The 25,732-nt window shown below is 39.2% G+C and overlaps 1 protein-coding gene across 6 annotated transcripts in view; it reads left to right on the forward strand.

The window, feature by feature from the left end:
• Nucleotides 1-25,732, forward strand: part of TTC37 (tetratricopeptide repeat domain 37) — a 50,649-nt gene that overhangs the window by 8,003 nt on the left and 16,914 nt on the right. For all 6 annotated transcript variants that reach the window (XR_003989276.1, XR_003989275.1, XM_030470931.1 and 3 more), the window contains 23 exons: nucleotides 1,957-2,055; nucleotides 2,146-2,254; nucleotides 4,031-4,171; nucleotides 5,694-5,795; nucleotides 8,198-8,331; nucleotides 8,992-9,078; nucleotides 9,167-9,270; nucleotides 9,382-9,508; nucleotides 10,831-11,010; nucleotides 11,824-11,948; nucleotides 12,388-12,641; nucleotides 15,661-15,763; nucleotides 16,566-16,742; nucleotides 17,687-17,831; nucleotides 17,999-18,077; nucleotides 18,203-18,264; nucleotides 18,383-18,439; nucleotides 19,551-19,619; nucleotides 20,664-20,738; nucleotides 21,337-21,478; nucleotides 23,341-23,434; nucleotides 24,003-24,080; nucleotides 25,368-25,492. Coding sequence is in view for 4 of the 6 variants with exons in the window: in XM_030470931.1 (XP_030326791.1) it covers nucleotides 1,957-2,055; nucleotides 2,146-2,254; nucleotides 4,031-4,171; nucleotides 5,694-5,795; nucleotides 8,198-8,331; nucleotides 8,992-9,078; nucleotides 9,167-9,270; nucleotides 9,382-9,508; nucleotides 10,831-11,010; nucleotides 11,824-11,948; nucleotides 12,388-12,641; nucleotides 15,661-15,763; nucleotides 16,566-16,742; nucleotides 17,687-17,831; nucleotides 17,999-18,077; nucleotides 18,203-18,264; nucleotides 18,383-18,439; nucleotides 19,551-19,619; nucleotides 20,664-20,738; nucleotides 21,337-21,478; nucleotides 23,341-23,434; nucleotides 24,003-24,080; nucleotides 25,368-25,492 (2,668 nt within the window). In the remaining 2 variants the exon portion in view is untranslated. The remainder of the gene's footprint in view (nucleotides 1-1,956; nucleotides 2,056-2,145; nucleotides 2,255-4,030; nucleotides 4,172-5,693; nucleotides 5,796-8,197; nucleotides 8,332-8,991; nucleotides 9,079-9,166; nucleotides 9,271-9,381; nucleotides 9,509-10,830; nucleotides 11,011-11,823; nucleotides 11,949-12,387; nucleotides 12,642-15,660; nucleotides 15,764-16,565; nucleotides 16,743-17,686; nucleotides 17,832-17,998; nucleotides 18,078-18,202; nucleotides 18,265-18,382; nucleotides 18,440-19,550; nucleotides 19,620-20,663; nucleotides 20,739-21,336; nucleotides 21,479-23,340; nucleotides 23,435-24,002; nucleotides 24,081-25,367; nucleotides 25,493-25,732) is intronic.

A 25,732-nucleotide genomic window follows, 5' to 3' on the forward strand; every position in this document is an offset into this window, starting at 1 on the left:
ACCATGGGCTGCAGAGCAATGAATCTCTGCTCTGGCACCTAGAACACCTCCGTCCTTCTTCACTGACCTTGACTCTCACATGTTCTCACTCTTCCTCTGGCTGCAGTTGCACACAGGGTTTTTCCCTCTTTGTAAATATGTTATCTCAGAGGTGTTACCACTGTCACTTATGGGCTCAGCCTTGGCCAGCAGTGGGTCTGTCTTGGGGCTGACTGCATTGGGTCCATCAGACATGGAGGAGGCTTCTGGCAGCTTCACACAGAAGCTACTCATGTAGTTCCCCCCTCACCTCCCTGCTACCAAAACCTTGCCATGTAAACCCAATACAGGCATTCTTCAAAGGAAGAAACTGCCCCCTGCTTTACTCGTGGGTGGAAGAGGTAGCTTTGCACTGTTTTTCACTTTCTTCATAACCCTGTGCCTATCCTAGATAGCAATGCTTTGGTTCAGATTTTCTTCTTTCCTGTAGATTTTAAGCTCACTTAGGAGAATGTCAAAGCAGATTGGAGCAAACAGAATGATCATCATGACTTATACTGATGCTGTGTTCTGTATGGCCAAAGTTAATTTAGTTTTATCTGATTTAACTCTTCTTGCAAGATGAACCTCCTTCAACAGATAAGGTAGAATTCTCGTTGCCAATCTGATTGATAGGAGTGCTCCAGAAAGGTAGAAGAATTAAATTGAAATAATTTCAGACACCAGAGAATTGGATCTGGATCTCTGCTTTTTAAGAAGGAGAATACTTTGACTTATGAGCTGTTATATATGTATTTGACTTACATAGCTGTGATATGAACAGTGCAGACAGCACTGCTTTCTTTTTGGGGACAAGAAATTGAGAAAAAGTTGCATAAATATGAGGATTGGCATTCACATGCAAATCTGCAGTTCACTTTACTGCGCTTTTGAGTAAAGCACCAGGATCCGGAAGGATGTGGTATTGAAGGCAACGTCCTATGAAGTATTTCACTCATGACAAGCTGTGGTCAACTTTTTGTTTAGCATGCTTGTTTGGCAGCCTGCACTCTGCAGTGCCTGTGTTCTTCACTATATAGGAGTCAAGAAATAAAAGACTACATTTCTAAACTAGAACATGGGGAAGGGATGACAGCTAACCATAGAGGATAGTAACCCATGTTTTGTGGTACCAGAGTCCTTCTTTTTCTAGTGGAAGGTGCCCTTGCCTGTGGCAGGGGGGTTGCAACTAGATGAGCTTTAAGGTCTCTTCCAACCCAAACCATTCTATGCTTCTGTGATTATTTTGATTTGGGATTAGGAATGAAGAAGAATCTATGTTCTTGCAAATTTTGCCTTCCGTGTACCCATCTTACATTATGAAACAGCATATTACTGCTTCGTATTGTAGTAGACATTGTGCTTTGGATCATATTTGAGTACTACTTCACCATAAAAATTTGTGACTTTCTCTGTTCACAGTACTAGTGTAAACATAAGGAGTAAGATACAGATAATGACATGTGACTGTCCACCTAACTATGGGAGAGGTGGAAGGCCTGTCCTTTGAGGAGTGGCTTAGGACTCTGGGTTTGTCTCCTTTGGACAAAATGAGGCTGAGGTGTGACCTCGTTGCTCTCTGCAGCTTCCTGAGCAGAGGCTGTGGAGAGGGAGGTGCTGATCTCTTCTCCCTGGGATCCAAGGACAGGACATGTGAGAATGGTTCAAAGCTGCACCAGGGGAGGTTCAGACTAGACATGAGAGAAAATTTTTTTACCAATAAGGTGTTCAGGCCCTGGAACAGGCTTCCTAGAGAGGCAGTCGATGCCTGAGCCTGTCAGTGTTTGAGAGGCATTCAGACAATGCCTTTAACAACGTGTTAAATTTTGTTTGGCTCTGAAGTGGTTACTAGTCCATCTAAGTGGATTTTATGATTGTTGCAGGACCGTTTCAGCTGAGATATTCTGGTCTATGAGTCATAGTTATTTCTTATTTCAGCTTTTGACTGCATTTGAACATGCTCTGAACTCTTTTGACACCATTCCTGGTGAAGACCACCAAAACCTTTACAAGGACTTCATTCAGTGCTTGTCAAAAGTAAGGTTATCTGTTTTCATCAGTGACCAGATGTAATATTCTACTTCTGATAATTCACAGAAATAATTATTAATTTTGTTCCTTTTCAAGTTTCCTCGTGAAGCAGCTAGGTTGGAAAAAGCCTGTAATGATATGATGGCTTTGTACCCTTCTGTGAGTTATCCTTTAGAAGTACTTTGCTTGCATTTTGTTCAGTCAGGTGAGTAGGATGGATTTATACTTTTTTGGGCCTTAAACTATTTTATAGTTTTGTGACAATCTTTTTACAAGTTTTTACCCTACTTTTATGTTATATTTCTGCCTGTCTAGTAAGTGAAAGGTGTTTGTTTCTGTGATTTGGTATTTCCTAGCTCTGTAACTAAGTGGTGACTGTAAATGGGCAAAAAATGTCTGTGAGTTAAGTCCAACTCTGGCAATATACAGTTGCAAAGAAAGAATACCTTACAAAACTCAAAAGGAATCTCTCTGGGTAAATGGTTAGCTTCTTAAGCTTAGAAGAGGCAATGGAGAATGTTAACCAGTGCTCTGAGGCTGAGGCCGGGCTATGCTTAGGTTATTCTTGACACAGAAAATCTCTCTTGGCAAAAAGAATCAAACCTCTGTGAAACTTCTTTCAAAAGAATGCCTGGTGAAGAGGGAATAAACAGACCTGTTTAGATATTTTGTTTTACGTAGAAAAGGAGAATCTCTGAGAAAACAAAACACAACATGTTCAGTAGCGCAGGGATCTGAAAGTATGTAATTGTTATTTTCGGTAGGTCACTAAACAACAGTGTGATAGTATTGGGCAGTTTCTCAGCATTTTCAAAGATAACTGCTGAATTTTTGTCTTTCATTTTATTGTTTAAGGCATCGGAATTTGGTTTTAATTCTTTTTAAAACAAGGAAAGAAAATGGGGGACAAACTCCCTCTGGTTTATGTAAAGAAAAGTACAGCTTTCACCTTAAGTAGAAGAATGCCTTTTCCAGTTTTGAAGGTAGGCTTCATGGAATTATATAACAATATAAAACAAGAGAGAATTTTTCACCCTGACTGGAAAGGATGAAGACAAATGAGGCCTGGCCCCTCATTTCCATATAAGAATGTTTTACAGCTCTGCGAAGCATCAGAAACTGATTTCCAAAAAATGAAGGATCTGGTTGACAGAGTTCTTACATACCAATGCTCTGACAACATCTCACTATCCCACAGCCATCTTGGGGTCGGGAGGATAATGCTTGGGTTTTAGTAAAGCTATTTGTCTCTGTGTCATTCCAACCATGTCAGAGTTCTCCATGTCCCAGACTTGTGGGCTTGCAACTCAAGTGCATTATTTACCTTTACCAAATACAAATCAAAGGCAAATGAATCCATAATTTTAAAAAGAAAATAGTTCAAAGACTGTTGCTGCAAGTCACAACACTTGCTTTAAGCAAGGACTGCCAAGTCTACAATCACAACAAAACACAAGCATAAGAAGTTAGTAGCATCATTTAAAATTAAGCAAATGCATTAAATGATGTGGCTTCACAGCAAGACTGTTTCAGCAAGTTTATCACAGTGAATTTGTAGGTACGCAAGGCCTACTCTGTAAGGAAATTATTCTAATTTATTCGTGTCCAATTTTGACATAGGCATTTAGCTGGGCTTATGTGAAAAGATTATGAAGGAATTAGTTTTTATTAATAAAAGAAGTATACCTGTAGTAATTTAACACAAGTGCTTAGAAATTCAGGTTTCAGACTCAACGTGTATTTTGTTTGGTGCTACTGGCTGTTTAAATTACTGCATATTTTTGGGTTTTGTTATGGGGGTGGAGGGTGATAAGTATGTAGTACCTTTGGAAAAAGTCATTTAATAAATTTGTTACTTTAAGCTCAAAGGATAAGGGTGTTATTGATGTAGATAATGTATGATGTGGCGCTTTTTTTATTATTTAATTTTTTTTTTATTTAATCTAAAACTCTTCTGAAATATTTCTTTTTGTGAAACCAGGTACTTTGTCAGAAGAGTCCCTGTGCTGTTTTTCTAGACTTTTGGAGATGGACCCAAGTAGTGGTCCAGGCATCATTGGTTTTGGTGTAAAAAGCCTCCAAGAAAAGAAATACAAGGAAGCTGTTAACAGTCTTACTGAAGGTAAACATATAATACAGCAGTATAAGTACTCTGTAACTTATATAACTTTATAACTCTTTAATATAACCAGCTAGTTTTATGCTGGGTATATTGGAAATCTTATACTTGCTAGTACTTTGCCAGTTCCAAGATCAGGTGGATTTTAAAAGAATACTCATCACTTTCTCTGAGTATTGAATATTTTTTAAATATAGCTTTAAGTCTAACATCTCTGAAGTCTCTCATTGCTGTTGTAGTCGGCTTTGTAGTATTTTCATGTGGTCAACTTTTAACATTGTTTTTAATTTGACTGTTATTAGGGAAATACCTAGAAGAAGCAGAAAATACAGCAGTAGCAATTAATGAAGGAACGTGGAATTTCTGAAGTAAAATATAATGCAGTTTCTAATCTAGTTACTGCATTTCTGTATCTGAACAAAGATGACTTCTCTTTAAAGTTACATCATTTTAAGAAGAAGTCTCCATTCTCACCGTGATGGCCATGGAGTATTCAAAGCTGCTTATTGAGAAAGCTGGGTAAATAAACATTTGGGACCAAAGCAGTTATGAGTCAGTCAGGCTATGCTGTGACATCCTGCTTATCCTTTCACCTAGGTGTAGAATAAGATAGTTTCTGAAATTTAATTTCAGAATATTCTACAGTGTTCTATGGTAACTTGCCCACAGTGAAATAACATGTCTTACCTAAAATAAAAATTTCAGGTGCTCAAGAGGAAAAAGTCTTCCATGGAAAGCAAATTCTCCTGGCTTAAATTGCCTTTGGATGTTTTGACAAAAATACACATCCTGGTTTTGGCAAAAGATTCATCTCCCAAATAATTTTATTTCTTTATTTTTACTTTTACATGTAATACTCTGCTCCTGAAGGGGAGAATGCAAAGGACAAGGCTCTTGGTATAATATTGTAAATGTATAAAATTTGGAGACAATGTCAATCCCAGTAAGCCAAGTATTTGCATTTTAGGCATTGAAGCTTCAAGGCATTATTTAGTGGTAATATATATGTGTCTCAGAAGACTCAAGTTCAGTTATATTACTGAATCTTCAATTAAGGCAGGTTTATCAGGAAGTTTCAGTCAAATACTCTTGTCAACATTTTTTTGCTGTCTTGAAGTTCTGTATGCCTTTTCCGGTTTCTAGTAAAACCCCTGTAATATATACAGGCTGCTGATGTTAATGTGTAATCAAGGTGAAGGACTTTTTTTATTTTTGAAACAAAAGTCACCTTAAGCCAGTGTTGTATATTTCCTCGCTTTTCCCCCTTTTTCTTTTCTATATGTGTAAGGTTATATGCAAAATAAAGTCTAACAGAAGCTTATGTGCTTTTTGGTCATTGGGTTACTGCATGGAGGCCTGTATGTCTAATGCAGTTTAAAATAAGACTCAAAAGAAAAATTAACTGCAAGTCTTCTTATCTCATTGATAATATGTTTTTGTTGGCATTATATGGTAATACAGCATCTTCAGTGTTTTTGCAACTAAACAACTTTTTGTAGTGCCTTGTTAAAACTTCTTTTATTAGGTTTGCAGAAGACAAGCCAGTGTCCAGCAGCATGGCATTATTTGGCAGATGCACAGATGAAACTTCACAAGCACAAAGATGCTGTCCTGTCCTGCAATCAAGGTAACTGTCCACTAACTGAAAGAGCAACTGCAGGGGTACACCACTTTATATAGTGCAGCCAGTGTGGCCTTTGCATGGTAGGTTTGAGTTGACAGCAAAGTTCTCTTTTTTTGTGCAGTCTCATGGCTTGTGCTGGTGTCCCCTTGGTTTATGACAGCTGAAAAGCTCCTTGTGCTGCTTAGTCTCAGGAAAAGAGAAAACACTTGGCTAATCAGAACCAGAGAACTGTCTGATGGTTAATATTTAGAAAGTTTGCATGTTCTGATGTGCTGCTTCAGCTGGTGGTTGACCAACTCCACCAAACTGCAGATAATTGCCTGAAACACTGAGAACTGAGGCACTGGAACAGGTTGCCAAAAGAAGCTGTGGCTGCCCCATCCCTGAAAGTGTTTAAGGCCAGGTTGGGCAGGGCTTGGAGCAACCTGCTCTAGTGGAAGGTGTCCCTGCCTATGGCAGAGTCTTGGAACTAGGTGAGCTTTAAGGTCCCTTCCAACACAAACCATTCTGTGGTTCTGTGAATGATTCTATGAAACCAAAAGGCTAGGTGTCACAAAATTTTAGGCTGGTAGACTTCATATTTAGACCCGAAATACAAGATTTTAATCAAATTAATGTGAAATTCAGAAATGTTGCAGAACTGCACCTTAAGAAACCTCCTGGAATGTAAATCTTGATCTGTGCTAGCTGGGAATGAGGGCAGTTATTATGATCTAGTGATGCATATCGTGTCTGAATAGGGCCATTATTTGATGTTTATAAATAAAGGGCAGCTAAAGTGGACTTTTTTTTCTGACAGAGAGAAATGCAATTAAAAACTTCTCAAGAAAGACTTGCAGGGGTAAAAGTATGCAGACCTGACTAAACAGGCGTGGGAAATGATTAAGAGCAAGGAAAAGTGCTTGCCACCAAGGGAGATTCAGAAGGCCTATAAATTTGGGCAGAAGAAATGTGAAAACAGAACAAAGTAGGTAAAAAGAAATTTATTGCAGAAAGAGTGAAAATGAGGTTATTTTTTTCCCATCTGTGTTCAGCATGGACGAGCTCAGGGTGAATTCCACACCGTGATAGTTCTTTTCAGAGGATTCATCAAACAACTTGTCTGTGATTATAAAATTAATAGAAGTTGCTGTAAAACAAGACAAGAAAAATTAGCATTAAGGAACTAATTGCTCCAAGCCCTATCCAACCTGGCCTTGAGCACTGCCAGGGATGGGGCAGCCACAGCTTCTCTGGGCACCCTGTGCCAGGGCCTCAGCACCCTCACAGGGAAGAACTTCTGCCTAAGAGCTCATCTCAGTCTCCCCTCTGTCAGGTTAAAGCCATTCCTCCTTGTCCTGTCCCTACAGGCCCTTGTCCAAAGCCCCTCTCCAGCTTTCTTGTAGCCCCTTCAGGCACTGGAGCTGCTCTAAGGTCTCCCCTTAAGGAGCCTTCTCTTCTGCAGGCTGAACCAGCCCAGCTCTCTCAGCCTGTCTCCAGAGCAGAGCTGCTCCAGCCCTCGCAGCATCTCCGTGGCCTCCTGTGGACTCGCTCCAACAGCTCCATGTCCCTCTTGTGTTGTTGCCCCAGAGCTGGACACAGGACTGCAGGAGGGAATGCTCATGCTCTGGGGATGCCACCCAGCATACAGTTGGCACAACAAGCCAACAAATAAAAAGAACAAACAAAATTAATTTTGTTTCTCAATGCAAGGTATAAGTTAATCTATCGTGCCTTATTGAAAGGTGCTGTTGATGCAGATAGTTTCTTTGAGTCCAAAGAATGTGTGGAAAGTCTGAAAATTCTGGGGAGGCATTGCTTTATATTTGGCCTTTCTTACTGGCTGTATCAAGTCAGACAAAAATTCATTGTATGTGAAAATAAATACAGTTAGTTGAGATAGTCAGAATGTTGGTGCCTCTGGAGAATGCCAAAGCACAACAGAGATGCCCTCATTTTCTGAGGTGAGATTATAGTCATGTATTCTACACAGTCAGTACTGTGTAGAAAGGTACAAAATTACCTTTGCACAAAGGTTAAATCCCTTGTTTCAGAAATAATTTTTCTACAGACACTGAAGTGAAAAAACAACTTGTTTATTGAAAGGTGATTGTTTGTTCAGAACATAGATCAGAAAAAAGTAGCATTCCAATTATAGGGCCAGCAGCTAGAAAGCAAACAGTCTCCCCAAGTTTCTGAGAGGACCTTTCTAAAATTGATTCAACTTCTAAAGTTGAATGGATAGAAATTTTGCAGAATGATTTCTTCATCATGCGGGAGAGCAGTCAAAAAATGGTTCTATTTGGTGATGCTCTATTAGACTGAAATACTGTCATTAACAAGATTTAAAAGATACTGAGAACAGTGGTGCTCTTCGTAGTTCCTTTTTCTGTTTTTACTTGATGAAACTTTTCTCTTGCCTACAGCTCTCAAGGCTCTTGGAACTTCTGAGGGCCCTAGTCTTCGCTGGAAGAACCTTATGCTCCTGTTGAAAGCAGAGGCTTTGATTAAAATAACTGATGCCAATGCTGCAGAAGAAGCCATTAGAGCAATTGAGCAGGTATTTTAATTGATTAAAATGTTTTGGGTTTTTTTTGTTTGGTTTTTTTTTTTTCCAAAAGTGATCTCATCTTTCTGTACTAAAAACTCAGGCTGTGTATTTCTCCCCTTTCCTCCTTTTTACATTCTGTGTGGTTTAGGCAACTCCTAACAATTATGGTATAATCGAAACACTCTTTCCTTCTCTCTTTTAGGCTTCTCTACATCTCCTTTTCACTCACAATTCTAATTCTAGAAGCTGTCACTTTTGACCTTGTCTGGTCTTGCTCAGTGCTGCTGGGTTCTTGCTAGTTGTATGGCTGTTGCTCACTGTAATCTGAATTATTTTTATAATCCTACTCTCCACATACTTCATTCACTTGTCGTTACTCATGAACAAGAGCATGTTACTTCAAGATCAGATGGCTAAGCTTCCAGCAGACTTTGCTTCCCCTCTTTTTTGTATCAGAGTTTCATTATTCGCTGTTTAGGCCTAGGTACCTTTGTCCTTGCTCTCCACAGTCTTCTCCCTGGTCTTCATAAAAATTATTGTAAGGCTTCTCAAGGATATTCTATCTGAATTTTTTTTGTCTTTATCTTCATGCAGTCTGCCTGCGTTTGACGTGTTTGGTTTCTTAATCTGTGGAGAGAATAACTTTGTGTCTATTACTTGGTTTTCTAGATTGTGGATGCAAGCAGTAATCCCGTGGTTTTAGCTATCAGAGGTCAGGCTTATCTAAAGAAAGGTTTAATGAATCAAGCTTCAAAGGTTAGTGCTGTATTGTCATTCCCGTAAGCTAAGTGGAATTCTTGTTATCATAGAGGAAATAACTAGGGAAGAATGGCATTCTTTACAGATTTCACAAGAGCTTCTGTTGTCCCACCCTGACGTGGCTGAGTCACATGCTCTAGAGGGTTTCATCCATTATTCCGAAAAGAACTATGAACAGGCAGAAAGAAGGTAAATTTATGTTTTTCTTTCCTCTAATAGGGAAATATCAGGGGAGGACAGAAAATACTGTTGTGCACTTTTGAGAACTTGTCTGATCTGACTTCTGTTCCTTTTGTTTAGTTTTCTAAATGCTATTGAAAGAAAGGCTGAAACTGCAGAGTATCATCAGTACCTGGGGCTCACGTACTGGTTCATGAGTGATGAGACAAGAAAAGACAAAGGAAAAGCACTCACTCAGTTCTTGAAGGTAAAGGCTACTTTAATTATTCACATAGGATTAGGGTTTTCCTGTATGAGAAATCAGATATGGAAAATACACTGATTAGAATGACAGACTTGAATATTTTTGTCCCTGCCCATGGCAGGGGGTTTGGAACTCAATCTTTAAGGTCCCTTCCAACCCAAACCTTATTGTGATTCTGTGATTCTGCTTGTTACAATTTACAAGCCTCCAGAGCCTGTAAACCAAGTTCACGTGTGCAAAAAGGCATTCGAGGGAGCTGTGCAGTTCCCTGGAATCTCCCTGCTTTTGTTTTCCTCTGCTTACCGAATTCTTGAGGCCTTCGATTTAGCCGGAAGTAGTGGTTATTCTCTGAGTCTTCTTTTCTTGGGGGAAGTGGAGACCTTTAGATAACCAGTGTAGATCTTTGAAAGTATTTTGAAATGGGAAGGGCAAAATTCAGATTGGAAGAAAAATGAGGCAGGAAAAATAATGAGAATGGTGTTAGAGTTTCGGTGTCTGTCCATAGAAGTAATTCTGCAGAACATAGTTATAAACTTTACCTGATCTTTGGGGTTTTGGTCCTTGTGGCTTTTTCTCTGAACATAGTTAAGAATGTGAATCCAAAAGATTTAGTCTGACATCTTTATTTGGAACTCGGAAGTATACCGAGTAAGACTTTAGATGTGTGTGTTTGTGTATATGTGTATGTGTATAGATATATATATATAGATATATATATATAGACATAAAACTCACAATTTAAAATCATGATAGGTGTTGGCAACTCAAATCATTGCCTACTGTTTGCACTTCATTAACAGTAGGGTGTACTGGAGAATGTAGTTGAATTGAGCAATACTTTTGGTACTAGACTATTTTCTGTGAGGTTTGGTTTTTTTTTAATTATTGTTATTGTCCAAGCTGTTTCCAGCTGCTTGGGGGCTCTGGTTTTCTTAAGTATAAATAAATCTGCAAAGTATCTAAAAAGCAACTTAAACTTTAGAAAAGTCTGGAGATAATTGTCATGTAATATGGTAAGAGTATGAACATAATGGTTGAAATGGAGCAGAATATGAAATGACGGGAAGGAATTGTATTCTCCTAGCACAACTAACTTATTAGTAGTTCATGTACAAAATGCTTTGTATCATGAGGTTTGTAGGAGATTGTGCAAATATTTAAAGCTCAGATAATCTCCGAAATCTTAGAGGTTGACTACTCAGACATATCACAGAAGGATCTTAAATAAATTGATAACCACATTGAAAAAGTAGTTATAGCTGGACCTGTCCATTAGCATAATCTTTTAAAATGCTGTTTTACACTGTGTTCATATTTCCTTACAGGCTGCAAAATTGGACAGCAACTTGGGAAGTGTCTTTCGTTATTTAGGTAACTACTACAGAGACGTTGCTGGAGACAAAAGTAGAGCTCGTGGTTGCTATAAAAAGGCTTTTGAACTGGATGGAACCGATGAGGAATCTGGAACAGGAGCTGTAGACTTAAGTGTGGAACTTGGAGACATGGTATTGTACATTCAGGGCCCTGGATTACTACTGTTTCGTTTTTCTGTTAATCCTACTCTTTGAGGAATTACTTCACGTTTCCTTCGTATTTGAGAATAATTTGAGATGTTCTGTCATTGCTTAGCAGCATTCATAGTTGGACCTGCTTAATTGTTATGCTTCAATTCCAAATTAAATCTATCTGGGCATAAGGGTAGGGGAGTCATGCATAACATAGTAGTCATCACATACGTGATTTAGACGAAGGATTTTTTCAGTAGGGAACATGAAGATTTAAGTTTTCTTTTCCTGTTCAACTTGTACCACTTGTTCTCTGCATCTTCCACCTTGCTGCTTTCAGGAAAAGCATATAAAGACATCAGAACAATTGAAAAATATTTTTTTATATAGCGTTATGTAAAAAATTCTTAGCCTGTGATATTACAGAGCAAGAAAGCAACCCATATTTTGTGGATGTCATTTGAACATCTGGAAAGTATCTAAGCATCTGACCTGCTGCAAATACTTGTATCCTTCTCTAATTTAAAAATAAATTAAAAGAATAGTCTCTACAAAACTGCAGAAAGCTTCTGTCTATTTGCAAAGACAAGTACGTAAGAAATAATCACATCTTTAGATGTGATCATTTCCTCCTGTAATCTGCCACTCAGCCTGCCAGCTTTAAAAAGCTCCTGTAAGAGTTCTTCATTACAGTAGTCAACAGCTTGGACAGCATAATGGTTTGCTGGATTAAGAGTATTCTTATTTAACAAGAACTTTGTTTTTTACCCCTATATGTGTTTACTAACCTGGCATTTTTTGGTGCTTTGTTAGGACACTGCTCTGTCAATCCTGAATGAGGTAACTGAAAGAGCAAGTCCTGGTACAGCAAAATGGGCCTGGCTTCATCGTGGACTTTACTACCTGAGAACTGATCAGCCGTCACAAGCAGTGGCTGAGTAAGAGAACTGGTGGTTGGTTTAAGTAATTTTCTATAAACCCCAATAAAAAAGGCTTTGATCTAGCAAAGTTTGAAAGTAAGTTAGCTGACTATAGGATGGATTGTACTAAACAATGGGAAATGGGTCTGAGCACACTGTGTCTATCTTCAGTTTCAGAATTGGCACAATGTAGTCTTTTCACCATAGCAGTGTTCTGTACTAACAAGCCTAGTGACAGGCATAGACAAGCATGGTGTAGCACTGAATAATGAGTCAAGAGTAGGTACCGTATCTAAATTTATATATTGTGCTCTGAAGATCAAAACGCTGCTATGCTGTGTTTGAAAGTGCTGTATAATTGTGTGTTTGTGTCCTGAGAGTATATAGTGCAAGGAAATAATTTATATTAACTTGTATTACCTTTTATTTAAGTAAATTAATATCTTGATATCTTCAGTTTGCAGGCAGCTGTCAGGGCTGATCCGAAGGATTCCAACTGCTGGGAGTCTCTAGGGGAGGCTTATTTGAACAGAGGTAGCTATTCAACAGCTCTAAAATCCTTCAGGAAAGCAAGTGAGCTGAACCCAGGGCTTGTGTACAGCATTTACAAAGCTGCAGCAGTTGAGCACATTCTAGGCAAATACGAAAATGCTATAGCGACCTATCAGCAAATCTTAAAGGATACAGAAGATTATGTGCCTGCACTGAAAGGTAAAATGTCTGAATTTGAAAGTGTTAACTCTTTCCCTGTCTGCCCACTGTAGTGCTTTGTCTTGTGGAGAGGTTCTTGGTGTATCGAGGTTTTCCTGCATGGAAGGATTAGAGTTGGGATTTTGGATAGGTAGAGCATTCTGGTGACCCGCATGAAAGCTAGTGTGCAGTAGCCTGCAAATGTCTGGAATGCTCTTAAATCATGATGGATGGGTGTGATTATTTATTTTTCAAGTAAGCGTGAAAAGTAATTATTCCTGTGTAGCTAGCAGGCCAAATGGGTAGAAGAATTGAAGATAGATAGATAGATGAAACCAGCTAATGGTGCTGTAGTTTTACCTAAGCAGTCAGATGCTGGCTCAACAGGCCATGCAGTCAGGCAGCCATCTCAAAGAGGTGTGTATGTACTAATTTTCTGCTGCTCCTGAACATGTGTTCATATACATGTGTTCAATAACTTTTTGTGTCAGCCCTGCTGATTCAGACACCTCTGAGCTGCTTCAAGTGATGAAAAATATCAGTAAAGTATACTGAGAGGTCTCACAATTGTTAGAGGTGGCATTAGGTAGAGGTCTTTGGTATATAGCTGGGAGCAGAGAAAAATAGGGGAACTGAAACTCCACTCTGGTGTTAGAACTGTGATTCTTAAGATACATGATACTGGGAATGTATAACGTTTTGGTAGCCACTGAATAACTGTTTGGTTCACATTCTCCCTGCCACTAGTATTCAGTCATTCTCACTCCATACATCCATCTGAAAGAGATGCTGTTTACTGCTTGGTACCAGTATGAATTTTTATGTTACAGAGTGTTCTTTCCTTGTGCATAAGGCCTTTTGATTTTGGGGTGAATGTAAGCTTGTTCTTGTAAGACTAAGTCAGAAGTATTGGGTTACTATTCTGACAGTAAGTATACTACTTGAAAAGTATACAGGGTGGTTGTACATCTACCTCTTCCAGTACAAATTTGTCACTTGGAGTTTGCCAGACTAAAGTGACATGGCAAAAGCTCCGTGATGGAGTTCAAGAATATTGCGGATAGAGAGTTTGACTAGTTGTTGGGCAAGAAGGCAACAGCTGACTGCAGCAGCAGTTTGCAGAGGTGTTGTATAGAAACATGTGTGTGTACATGGGTTTTCTGATTTCTGTAGGTGACTGCTGACAGCATTACCTGGAATAAAATGCTTAGATAGGATGTAAGCATGTGGTATCAAGGTTTCCTCCCCTGTAGTTGCCTCTATACTTACCTTGTTTTCTTAGATCTTCTAAATCTTCTCTCATAATCCCTTTCATCCTAATCTCTGATTTGTTAGCTCCAGACCCTCCTCTGAGCCTCCAAACAGTCTTTGCCTTCTTAGGACTGTTTAATGTCTAGTCTGGTATGCTATCTTTTGTGGGCCTTCTTAAAACTCTCTGAAACCTACTTCAGTGTTCTTTTGGTTCTTTTCTGATCCATTTAGATGTTTTGGAATTGAGTTGTTGGAAGCATAGTCTAGAAGGTGAAAAAATAACTATACTGATGTTACTTGAATACATCTTCTTGATGTATTTTGGTTTTGTGTTACTAAATGGTATATGTTTATTCTGCCTGTGCTCCAGAACATCTTTTAGTGTATAACTTCGGGGAACGAGATCAGTTTTGGGTTTAGAATACATTGCTGCTTTGACATCTCAGAAGGTCATTATCTTGGGATGTCTTTTGTGGTCAAAACACATACCTAGTGGGGGGAAGATAAAAATCTTGCAAAACATGACTACTGTGATGAGTAGGTTGAGTATAGGTAAAGGGTATGATGGCATAAGGAAGGTAGCTTCAGAACTGTGAAAATAATACTGAAAATGAATGGTGGTTGTACTGTGACTTACTGCCAGACAGAATCACTGCTGTGCCAGCAAGAGTATAAATCAAGCAGTTACCTGGTTTATCTTGTTGGTTCCAAAATGCTAGAAATTGTGTCATTAAATGCAGTTCCTTTTTAACAGTTGCCTTTATTTACATACTTGGTGGCCTTGCTGGACACTGGGTGCCTACTAAGCTGCGCTGTCGCTCTCTTCCTCAGCAGGACAGGGCAGGGGAGAAAATAAGATGGAAAAAACTAGTGGGTCAAGATAAAGGCTGGTTCATAAAGCAAAAGCAAAGGCTGCACACAGAAACAAAGGGAAACCAAAGGTTTATTCTTCTCTACTTCCCTTCAGTGGGTGATGTCCTACCACTTCCAGGGAAGTAAAGCTTCAGTATGCATAGTGGTTGCTCCATAAGACAAACACTGCAATAATGAATACCACACACCTCCCCTTTCCCCTTAGCTTTTTTTGCTGAGCAGACATCACATGGTCTGGAATATCGCTTTGGTCAGTTGGGGTCAGCTGTCCTGGCTGTATCCCCTCCCAAGATCTTGCCCACCCCTACTGGTGGGGGGGATGTTGGAGAGACAGTCTTGATGCTGTGGAGCAATGCTCAGCAGCAGACAAAGCACTGGTGTGTTATCAACACCTTGCTAGCTATCAATACACAGCACTATGAGGGCTGCTGGAGTAAATTCTTGCACAAGTAGGATTAAATAATGTTGGTTTCAAGTCTTCTTCTAAGAAGGCTTTCCCTTTAGCCTACTGTGACAGGGTTTCTTCTGTTTGTGTTTTGGAAATGTTACTTGACTTGCGTCAACTGAAAGTTGGTGTATTTGTTGAAGACTTGCCAGTGCAGAGCAGATTTCTCACAAGGGGTTTACTTAATATTTGAGGACAAACCCAAAGCTTAAATGCTATGTTTTTTATACTTTATTTGATTTATTTTAATATTCAAGTTACTCTACAGTTCACACTTGGCAAGATAGGTTAAAAGCAAAGTCTGTGTTGTGAGCACTGTGGGTCTTTTGAATTTGGCATAACCTGTGCAGTGTATAAATCTTTATACCAAGCAGAACACTGTGTAGGCTTCCACCCTCCCACCCCACCTCCTTTATCAAGCAGATCATAAAAGCATCGCTTTTCATAGAGGATATTTTCTTTTATTTTCAGGACTTGGTGAATGCTATCTGAGCTTGGCAAGATCAGCCCTTGATAACTTTTTTGATGGAAAGGCTATGGATTACATAGAGCAGGCTCTTGAATTTTTTACAAGGTTAGTACTAAATATTCAGTCATTTAACATCTATTGGGATAATGGGTTGACAGGCAGAAGACTGAGTTACGTATTTGAGGATTTTCAGTAAACTAAATCAAATAGACCAGGCTTCTAATCTAAAAGCAAGAATGTGGTTATTGGAAATGGTTTGACTAATACATTCTGGACTTAGGCTGCTTTAATGAATAGTAATTATAGAGTTTGGGTTTTTTTCTGATTAAAGATACATAGTAATTTGATTACAATGCAAGTGTGAAATGACACACAGTTCTCTCCAGCAGTCCTTCTCTATATATGGAGCTGGGAAGAAGGAATTTCTACCAGAAATGGTGGATAAGAGGAAATTGTTCCTACCCTCCCTCAAACTTTTTGTTTTGCATTTCATACAAAATGCTTTAGTGTCCTAATTAAACCTTGGGATAGCTGCTGTTGTAGGAGAAGACTCATCAGGTTTCTGCAGATGAGTCGTAGCTTGTGATATAACATGGTAGTGCTCTGGAATACTAATGTGGGTATAGTCACCTTACATGTTGGCAAATAATGGATATTTTGCAGAACTGACTCTTAGTCTCAACAAATTTAGGATATATTGGGATTTTGTAGGGGATTTTTTGGTTATTTTTGATCTGTTAGACTGGTAACTTGAATAGGGAGAAAACAATAATAATAATAAAAAAGACAAACAGCTCATTGATTAATTACATTTGAGTTTATACTGAAGTGGTAAACTTTCTTTCAGCAAAGGATATTGAAGTGTCTGAATGGCTGTTGTGAGGGTTTTCTATATCATTGATTACAGGGCAACAAAGCAACGTCCTGATGTATCTTGCCTCTGGAAACTGCTCGGAGATAGCTGTACTAGCGTGCATGTTTTTTCACCAGCCAAAGTGAATATTAAAGTTCTAGGATCCCTTCTGGGTAAAAATGCAGCCACACAGAGGCTGAACAAAAGTGAGCTGCTCATACTGGGAGGAAGGTAATGTTTTTTTATTATCTCAGGCTTCTGTGCATCTTGAGATTCTATAGACTCTCAAGTGTTCTAGAGCATTTCTAGAAAAGGAAAGACATGCTGATCTGTCAACACCTGCATATTGGGCAAAGATTAATGAGGAGGTAAATAGAGTCTCATGCTTCTTCCAAATTACCTTACTCATTTCAGGGTATATTTCCAGGATTGCCACAGTGGCTGTCAACACTTCATCTAGCATCTGCTGTTGTTCTTGTTTCTACCTCCAGAGCATGGCTACGTGCTGCCTGTCATTCAGTAAATTACATCTGTTCAAATGGATTGGTTGCAGTAGTTGCTTACTAATTCTTCCAGGACTACTAAAGTCCAAGATAATACTTTAAGCTTTCTGTCTGTATTTCTTTATTATAAAAATGTCATCATTTTTTCCCGACGTATGGGGTCTAGAATACATTGGAAGAGGGAATTCCTTGTTTCTGGCTCATGATGGTAGAAAATATTTTCTGTAGCCTCTTCTGTGACTCTACCTCTGAGCTTTGTGCAGTTGGATGTGTAAGGCAGGAAATGCAGCTGCTTAGTAAATCTCAGCCATGATACATGAAGTCAAATGCTTCCACGAGGAAGTCTGATTAACTGTAAAAATGTCTAGTTCTTGTTTTAAGTAAAAGCATGCATGCTGCAACTGACATAGTTTTTATTTAATGCACATCTGTGGCTTCGTAAGTGGTGGGCACTACAGACTGCCTTTAGACCAGGAAAGATTCTGTGAAGGTATCTGGCTGAAAGAAAATGAGTTAGTTGTTTGTTGCTTTCCATTCTTGTCTGGTTTTGCTTGTATTTATGCATGTTTGCTTGGTTTAGGTTTTTAAGCACTCTTTTGAATGTTTTTTCAGCTTTCTGCTCTTCATGCAGAAAGGCTTGGAATAATGCTTCTGTGACTCATGTTTCTGTAGGTGTTATGGCAGAGCTTTAAAACTGATGCCTTTGCCTAGCATATGGTGTGATCTTGGAATAAATTATTATCGACAAGCAGAGCACCTCACAGCAGTGGAATCTGACATGAATGAGATCAGTGAACTGCTAGAGAAGTCTTTACAGGTATTGCCTGTTTTCCCATTACATTCTTTAAAATTTAAATTAGTGTTGGTGCTTGTCTGCATAATCTTTCTGTCCTCAATAAAACTTACATCTCTGAATAAGAAAGTGCATAAAGTCTTAATTTTTGCTTTTCTAGTGATGATAATCCACATTTGATTTTCTTCCAGTGTCTCAAAAAAGCTGTGAGGCTTGACAGCAAAAATCATCTTTATTGGAATGCACTTGGTGTGGTTGCATCCTGTAGTGGTAAGTCTTCAGTGAAACCCCTAGCTCCATAACGTACTAAATTAGAAGACAACTTGACTAATGGTGTTTATGAAATCAGTTAGATCTAGCTCTCCTTTTTTCTTTTTGTTTTTTTTCCTCCCCAGCTATTGGGAATTATGCTCTTGCTCAACATTCGTTCATCAAATCTGTTCAAGCTGAGAAAATTGTAAGTGTTGGAGGCAGATGCCATCTGTTTCAAGTGGGCATTTAAAACTTTTCCCCTGATGCAGTGTTACGTTTGAATATAGTAATACACTGGTTTTAACTTCATTTGTCCTGTCTAGAATGTTGTTGCCTGGACCAACTTGGGGGTTTTGTATCTGACAACTGGAAACGTTGAGGTAACTCTCTTCCCCATCCTCACGTATAGTTTCTCTTTCCTTCCCCCCCCCCCCCATTTTAGTGGAGATTATGGGGGTGGGAGTGTGGGCAAACAGTGAAGAATGTCCCTCTCAGATGCAAGAAATGTACTTTCTTTGAAAGAAATTGGCACCTGTACCTCACTTGAGGCATGCAAATAAATTAAATGTTTGCTCTGGAGGGGAACTTCTGCTGAACTGGTAATGTTGCTTTCCAAGCAACTGGATGGAATGAAAAGTGTTTGGAAGAACTGACAAGTGGTTAGTCAAAGCAGTGCACACCAGGTTTGACCAAGAACTTTTAGCTGTAGGTCACAAACTGAACTTTAATTTTTTGGGTTTCCCACAGGTAGCTACTTCATGCTCATTGACAGATTTATGATTTATTGTAATTCTGTGTAGCCTTCAGAGTTTCTCTGGAGAAAAATTATAGTAGATCTTATGTGAAGTCCAGAGTTCTCAGCTAAAACTATATCCTAACCTGTTTGCTGGTCAGAATTACCCAAATTTTATGTAATCGAAAATGTGAAGGTCAGAATTACTTTTAATAAAAATAGTTTGATACTACAAGCTGCTTACTGCTAATGCTTGTGCCACATTGAGGGAGGAACTCTGAATATATACAGTCCATAGAGCAAAGATGACTTGTAGGTGGTAACCAGTTTTACCATTTCGAAAATATATTTTTTTAACTCTGTGCGTGAAGGAAAAGCAAATTTCCAAATCTGGATTGTCCAGTAGTCAGATTTTAAAATACTAATTGCTCCAAGAGTTAGTCTAGCTGCTGAACTATTTTGTTGTTATCAGAAGGAGGAATATTTGAAAGGGAGGGGAAGTTTTAATCTTGTAAAGATTTCTTTTCTTTTTTTTTTTTTTTTTTTTTTTTTTTTCCCTTCCCCCAATAAGGCTAAGGTGGCTTATTTCTCAGGGTAATGTATTTTTCTGTACAGCACAATAGATGTTTTTAGTAGTGACCTAATTGTGTCTATGAAATGTTTTCCAATACTACTGCGTGTCGATAACTCTGTATATTCAGAAGTGCCATGTTACCATGCCAGATAGCTCAATAGCACTGTTGTCTTTGATTCTGCAGCAAGCTCATGAAGCGTTCAAGATAGCACAGTCTCTGGAGCCTTCTTATTTATTGTGTTGGATTGGGCAGGTAAGGTGATAAATTCTCATAAAACTCTGCACCAAGCCATTTGTTGGTCAAGGAGAAGACTTTGACTCCATCTTAATAATTGGCACTTAATCATGTTCTTGAAAATAACACGTTCTAAGTAAACGTGTTTAAATGTTTACATTAAGGGAGCTTCTACCTCCCCTGAGGGTGATTGGGGCCCTCTGTTTCCATAGTGGTAATACAATGGGAGCTGTATTCATCAGATACTTTATATAATATTATATATTTATATAATGTTCATCAGGTACTTTATATTCTGGCTGGTGTTATGAGTTCAGTGAGAAACTAGCTATTAAAAAAACCAATCACTGTTTGCTGTTTGTGCTCTGAGGCTTTTTATTGAGCTTTGTCACCAAAGCACCTTCTTCATAAGGTGCTAGTTATTGCAGCTTCAACTATACCACTAGCTCATTACCTGGCACCTCTTATCTCTCTTCTCAGCCCCGCTTTCTAACACCACTGTTAGAAAGAGTAGGTCTGTAATGTACCTGGGACAAAAGCAGTTCTTATTTCCTGGAAAGTCCCTTCCTTCCCCTTACCACTGAGGGTTGGATGTGGTCCTGCTGATCCATGTTGGATATGCTCCTGGCCATCGATGAATAGTTAGAAATACTTGTTACTCATGCTTTTATGATCAATGTACGTGTGCTTCATAATCCCAGGCTGCTGACCTGCTAATTATATCTAATTGAAACTGGATTCTGGGGGAGAACCTAGCACCATCACATGTCAAAATTCAGCTGCTGTCCGATGTTATAAGTTGTGCTAATAGACACAAAATCTGTGTCCTGAAGAATGTGAAGTAGCAGCAGAAGACTGAGTTTCAAGTACTGATACATTGGAAACTGCTTGTGCGGTTTAATTGTATTTGGTTTATTCATACAACTACTGTTTCTTGGAGAGTATGGGAGAAAGTGTCTTCATGTCAAGTGCTTCAGATGTGCCTAATGTAATGTGTGCGGTTTTTTGACAATTTCATAAATTTTGAAGTACCTGACCACAGCAACTCTTGCTTCTCTGTAGGCTTTTATTGCAGAGACAGTAGACAGCTATGATACTATGGATCTCTTCAGGCACACAACTGAACTCAGTATGCATGTAAGTATAACAGTTGTATCGTACTGAACTTTCTGTATATCTAATATCTCTACTTTGGTGATGTAATTTTTTAAAAAATAGGCATGTCATAAATGGTGAAACAGTTACGGTGTACCAGGTGAGACAATCTGACTTCCATATTGTTTTTCCTGGCTTGTGCTGCCACTGAATAGCAGGCATTTATTTTATTAAATGCTTTAGTCCAAATGATCTAAGAAATCAGCTCCATGAGTCATGAAAAAACATTCTTGGCATCTCACAGAATTAAACAGAGGTCAAAGGTGTAAATTATAACTATTCCAGGAGAGAGCAAGGATATTGCCAGTGCTCTTAGTTCTGAGAAAGTGAAGGACTTCACATTCTCTTTATAGGTTTTTTTCTGTCATCCCTCCAGTGATGCAGCAAGTGATATGTTAATGGAAGAATTCTCTTTGCCCAAAGGACAAGTTAAAACTTGTGTTTTCTTCTTCTGCATAACACTGATGCAGATTTTTAGACAAGACTCCACCTTGAAACACAGAGTTATTACTCTAATTATTTTGCTGTTGCTTGGGCAGGTTTAATGAATCCCATTTGATTTTTTTGTTTGTTTCTTGAGACTGAAGGAGCAAAAGGCTATGCCCACTGGGTATGTTCAACGCTGCAGGATAAAAGCAACAGAAACACTGAACTGTATCTGTACAACATTGTTCAGATGAATGCTATTCCAGCAGCCCAGGTGGTCTTGAGCAAATATACAGGTAGGTAATTTAAATACCTTACTAACCTGTCAGGACTAACAGGTGCATTCAGAATGAACAGATGCACTTGTACTAATTTTGGCAAAGAGTGATCTTGCAGGGATGGGGAGAGGCTTTTGAGCTGTAAAGGAACCAAAACAGGGTAACTGGGCCACTGACTTTTATTACCACAAAAATACAAAGTAGATATGAGTTCTGTTTGCTGGCTCATTCCAGCAGATTTTGTTTCAAAGACCAATCAAAATAAGGACCAGAGCCTTGTCATGCTTGTCATCAGGTGTTTGCTGTCAGACTTCCTTCAGGTGTGTCTATATGCATGCTGCCTCCTCTACCCCTCTGCTATGATGTTTGGCAGAAGCCTGCTCCCAGATGCTCTGTAACTCCATAACCTCAAGCATATGATTCTGTTAACCTTCAGCAGGAGATGGACTGTATTTTTGCGCATGGTTCCAAGCCAGTGCAGCCTCACTGATGGGGTCAGATTGTATATGTCTAGGCCGGAAAGCAGATAGAGCAAATGTGGATTTTCTTAAATCTTCATCCATTACTGTACATAAATCCTTTGATGAATAATCTGTTGCTCATTTTTCAGAGCTACAAAATAAGGTGCAAGCACTTAAAACGTGATAATAAGGTAACTTCCATAATGAGATATCATTAAAAATTAAAACGAGATTGCTTCTTTGACAAGAACTTCATGATGACCTGACAGTGTGCATGTGCAGCCCAGAACTCCGCTGTGTGCTGGGCTGCATCCCCAGAGCGTGAGCAGCACGTCAAGGGAGGGGATTCTCCCCCTCTGCTGCACTCTGGGGAGACCCCCCTGCAGTCCTGATCCAGCTCTGGGGCAACAACACAAGAGGGACATGGAGCTGTTGGAGCGAGTCCACAGGAGGCCACGGAGATGCTGCGAGGGCTGGAGCAGCTCTGCCTGGAGACAGGCTGAGAGAGCTGGGCTGGTTCAGCCTGCAGAAGAGAAGGCTCGTTAAAGGGAGACCTTAGAGCAGCTCCAGTGCCTAAAGAGGCTACAGGAAACCTGGAGAGGGGCTTTGGACAAGGGCCTGTAGGGACGGGACAGGACAAGGGGGAATGGCTTTAACCTGACAGAGGAGAGACTGAGATGAGCTCTTAGGCAGAAGTTCTTCCCTGTGAGGGTGCTGAGGCCCTGGCACAAGTTGCCCAGAGAAGCTGTGGCTGCCCCATCCCTGGCAGTGTTCAAGGCCAGGTTGGACAGGGCTTGGAGCAACCTGGTCTAGTGGAAGGTGTCCCTGCCTGTGGCAGGGGGTTGGAACTGGATGAGCTTTAAGGTTCCTTCCAACCCAAACCATTCTATAAAATGTGAGAATGTACTTCTTTGTCTGTCCAATCCCTGTTCTTAAATGGACTGCAGGAGGGTCCTACGTGAACATTCCTAATCTGGGAAAAAAGGTTAAAAGTCTGAGATGAAATGATGGCTGTAAAATCTGTACCTTAGCTATTTCCAAGTTGTAGTATTAAAAATGAATTGTAAGATTCTACCAGTATTTTACTGTAGTCACTGCGAGCTGAATAGTTTCCTATTTCATTAAAAAAACCCCAAAACACTGCATATTGAAAAACTTAAAATCTATTGAGTACGTTAATGCTGTGTCTTGAAATTTTAAACATTTTTTAGGTAACCTGATGCCGTGTTGTGGGTCTTCATATCTCTTCTGTATTTGCCTGCAGCCTGCCAAAGTGATTCCAGTCAGCAACTGACAGAAGCGCTTGGCAAAATGTTTCCTCTATATGCATACACTGTAGCATCGGTGTAGCAATGTTTTTGTAATGTTTTTTGGAGCTCGCTCTTATCGTGTTCTCTACTGTCAATTCTGATTTTCTAGAAAGAAATCCAGACGATGCATCCGCTTTCACAATGCTTGGTTATTTGAATGAGTATCTGAATCTAAAAAGGCAGGCAACAGATGCTTACGAGAGGTAAACTACACGCTCTTGAAAAGTTTACTTATACAAGCTCCTTGATCTCTTTTTTCCGTGCACCATCTGAAAAACTTAAGGGCTTTTCTTTTCATTTAGTAAACCTTACTTTCTCAACTCAACAGTACATTTCAACTTAATGTATTGTGAGGGAAGGTGTGGGGATGTTCTTACATCAAATCTAGAAGTGCAGAAGTGGAGAAGTAAAGGCATTCCAAGTCTTCCATGTCTTACCAGGACATTTAGTTAATTCACTGTATGGGATTTAAGTGAAATTTTGGAGGTTGATAAGCTTACTTTTAGTTTTGGTCTTTACCTCATTCTGATTAATGGAGGTGTTTGGGCTCTGGCTTTGCTTTTTTTTCTTCTTCCTTCTTTTAAATGGTAGGGGGACATGGTGAAAGTATGTGTTTGGTGAATATATTTGCTGATGCAGTAAAATGGGCTCTGTTTGTACTTAATTAGCATAGAAAAGCTTCTGCGTAAAACATCTGTCCATTGTGAGAACTATTGTCAAAATGTGTGTTATAGTCAGATGGTAATTATTCTCAATTGTGGTTAATTTCAGGGCAGCTTCATTGCTGAAAAATTCTGGCGATACTGAGAGATATAACATAGCAATGCAAAACTGTGGCAGGTGTCTGTGGTAAGTGTTTGGTGACTGATTTTCCCAGCCTCTAACTTCAGCTTTGGATGTAGTGAATACAGTCATGCAAAACATGACGGAGGCCAAAAGGTGGTTGTTAAAAATAATCTACTAAACATCATTTAACTGTAGACATGTTTGACTGAGGTTTTTATGTGATCCAGAAATGGGTAGTATATTAAAAAAAAGAAAAAAAAATCAAATTGCAAGGAATTTCTCAGTATCTTCATAGTTTGTAACATATCAGTGATTCCCTTATCCTTAGGTTGTTACTTAAGTGCCTTAACATAGTATAGACAATGTAGCTGGTTTATGATCTCCAGAATAAATTGGTTTTTTACAGTATGCACACTTGAGATATGTAGTGGGCTTAGTTAGAATAGAATAGCTGCTTCAAGGTTTATTCAAAATCGCTTCTACCTGCCCTTTGAATCTATATTGACTTGTACAACCTGAAGCATGTGGGGTTGGGGTATTGTGTACATGTATGTCATCTGCTGATGACCTTCTCTGCTGCAGTTCTACTCAGAATTCTTAGTTCCCTTCACCATTCCCTTCTGGTTCTGAGGGAATGCAAGACACAAGTCTTAACAGATGAAGATTTTCAAACTTCTCTTTGATATAACTCAAGCTCTGCTAATCAGCTTTTTAGGAAAACTTCAGAAATTCTGAATTTTTTGTACATGGCACTAGAATTTCTAGGCTGTGGTAATTCATTCTTTAACATCAGGGAAGATTTTAGAAGCAACTTTTTAGTTTCCTCTAGTCTCACATCCATACTGTATGCTCGGTGATTCCTGTGTGCAACTTAAGCAAGAGCAAGGCTCCAGTAACTAATAACTAGTTCTGATAAACACAATCCTGTATTATTTCTTCCACAGTGATCTTAGAACAAGAATGCCGTATGTCCGTTGGTATGTACACTTGACTATCGGTGTACATGCATACTTTGATTTGCTTTTTTCATGTTACTCCTTTGCTGTTTTCTCCCACTCTGTTGTGGTGACCATTAAGTGACATCCTTACATATAGCTGTCATGCAGATAGGGAGGACTTTTTTGTATAAGTTATTCTTCATGGAAAAGAGAGTTGGAGAGTAACAACAGAGTTGTTACTGCTGTAACAGAAGGAGGAATATTGCACATTCGTGTCCTAATCTTGCTCTTTTCAGGTGTCTGCTTAGAACTGTTGTAGAAAAGAGGGTATTTGTCTACAAGAACAGCTTCTCTGAATTATAGCAGATGCTGGCAACATCCTTCATACCAGTGTCTCGTTTTGTTTTTACAGTGCCCTTGGTGAGTGTGATAAGGCCATTGAGGTTTATACATCAATACCCTTAACAAAGTTTGATGGCATTGTGGGGATAGCATTAGCCTACTTCAAGAAAGGACTCTTACAAGAAAGTATCAAAGGTAAACATCTGTCTGATTCAAACCATTATGGGACAAATCTCTTGAGAGTAACCTAAATTTTCTATTTTGCCTGACCAACCTAGCTGTAGTTCAGTTTATTTCGCTCTTTCAGTTCTAACGCATAAGTACAAATTTCACAACTATTTTAATCAATAGGCTGTTCAGTAGGATGCCAGGGATACTCAAATGTACAAAGGGAAACTGCATTTCTTCAAGTGTTATAATTCAAAGGGAAGCTTC

The sequence above is a fragment of the Strigops habroptila genome, chromosome Z (assembly GCF_004027225.2).
Source record: "Strigops habroptila isolate Jane chromosome Z, bStrHab1.2.pri, whole genome shotgun sequence".
In the NCBI taxonomy this organism is placed as follows: Eukaryota; Metazoa; Chordata; class Aves; order Psittaciformes; family Psittacidae; genus Strigops; species Strigops habroptila.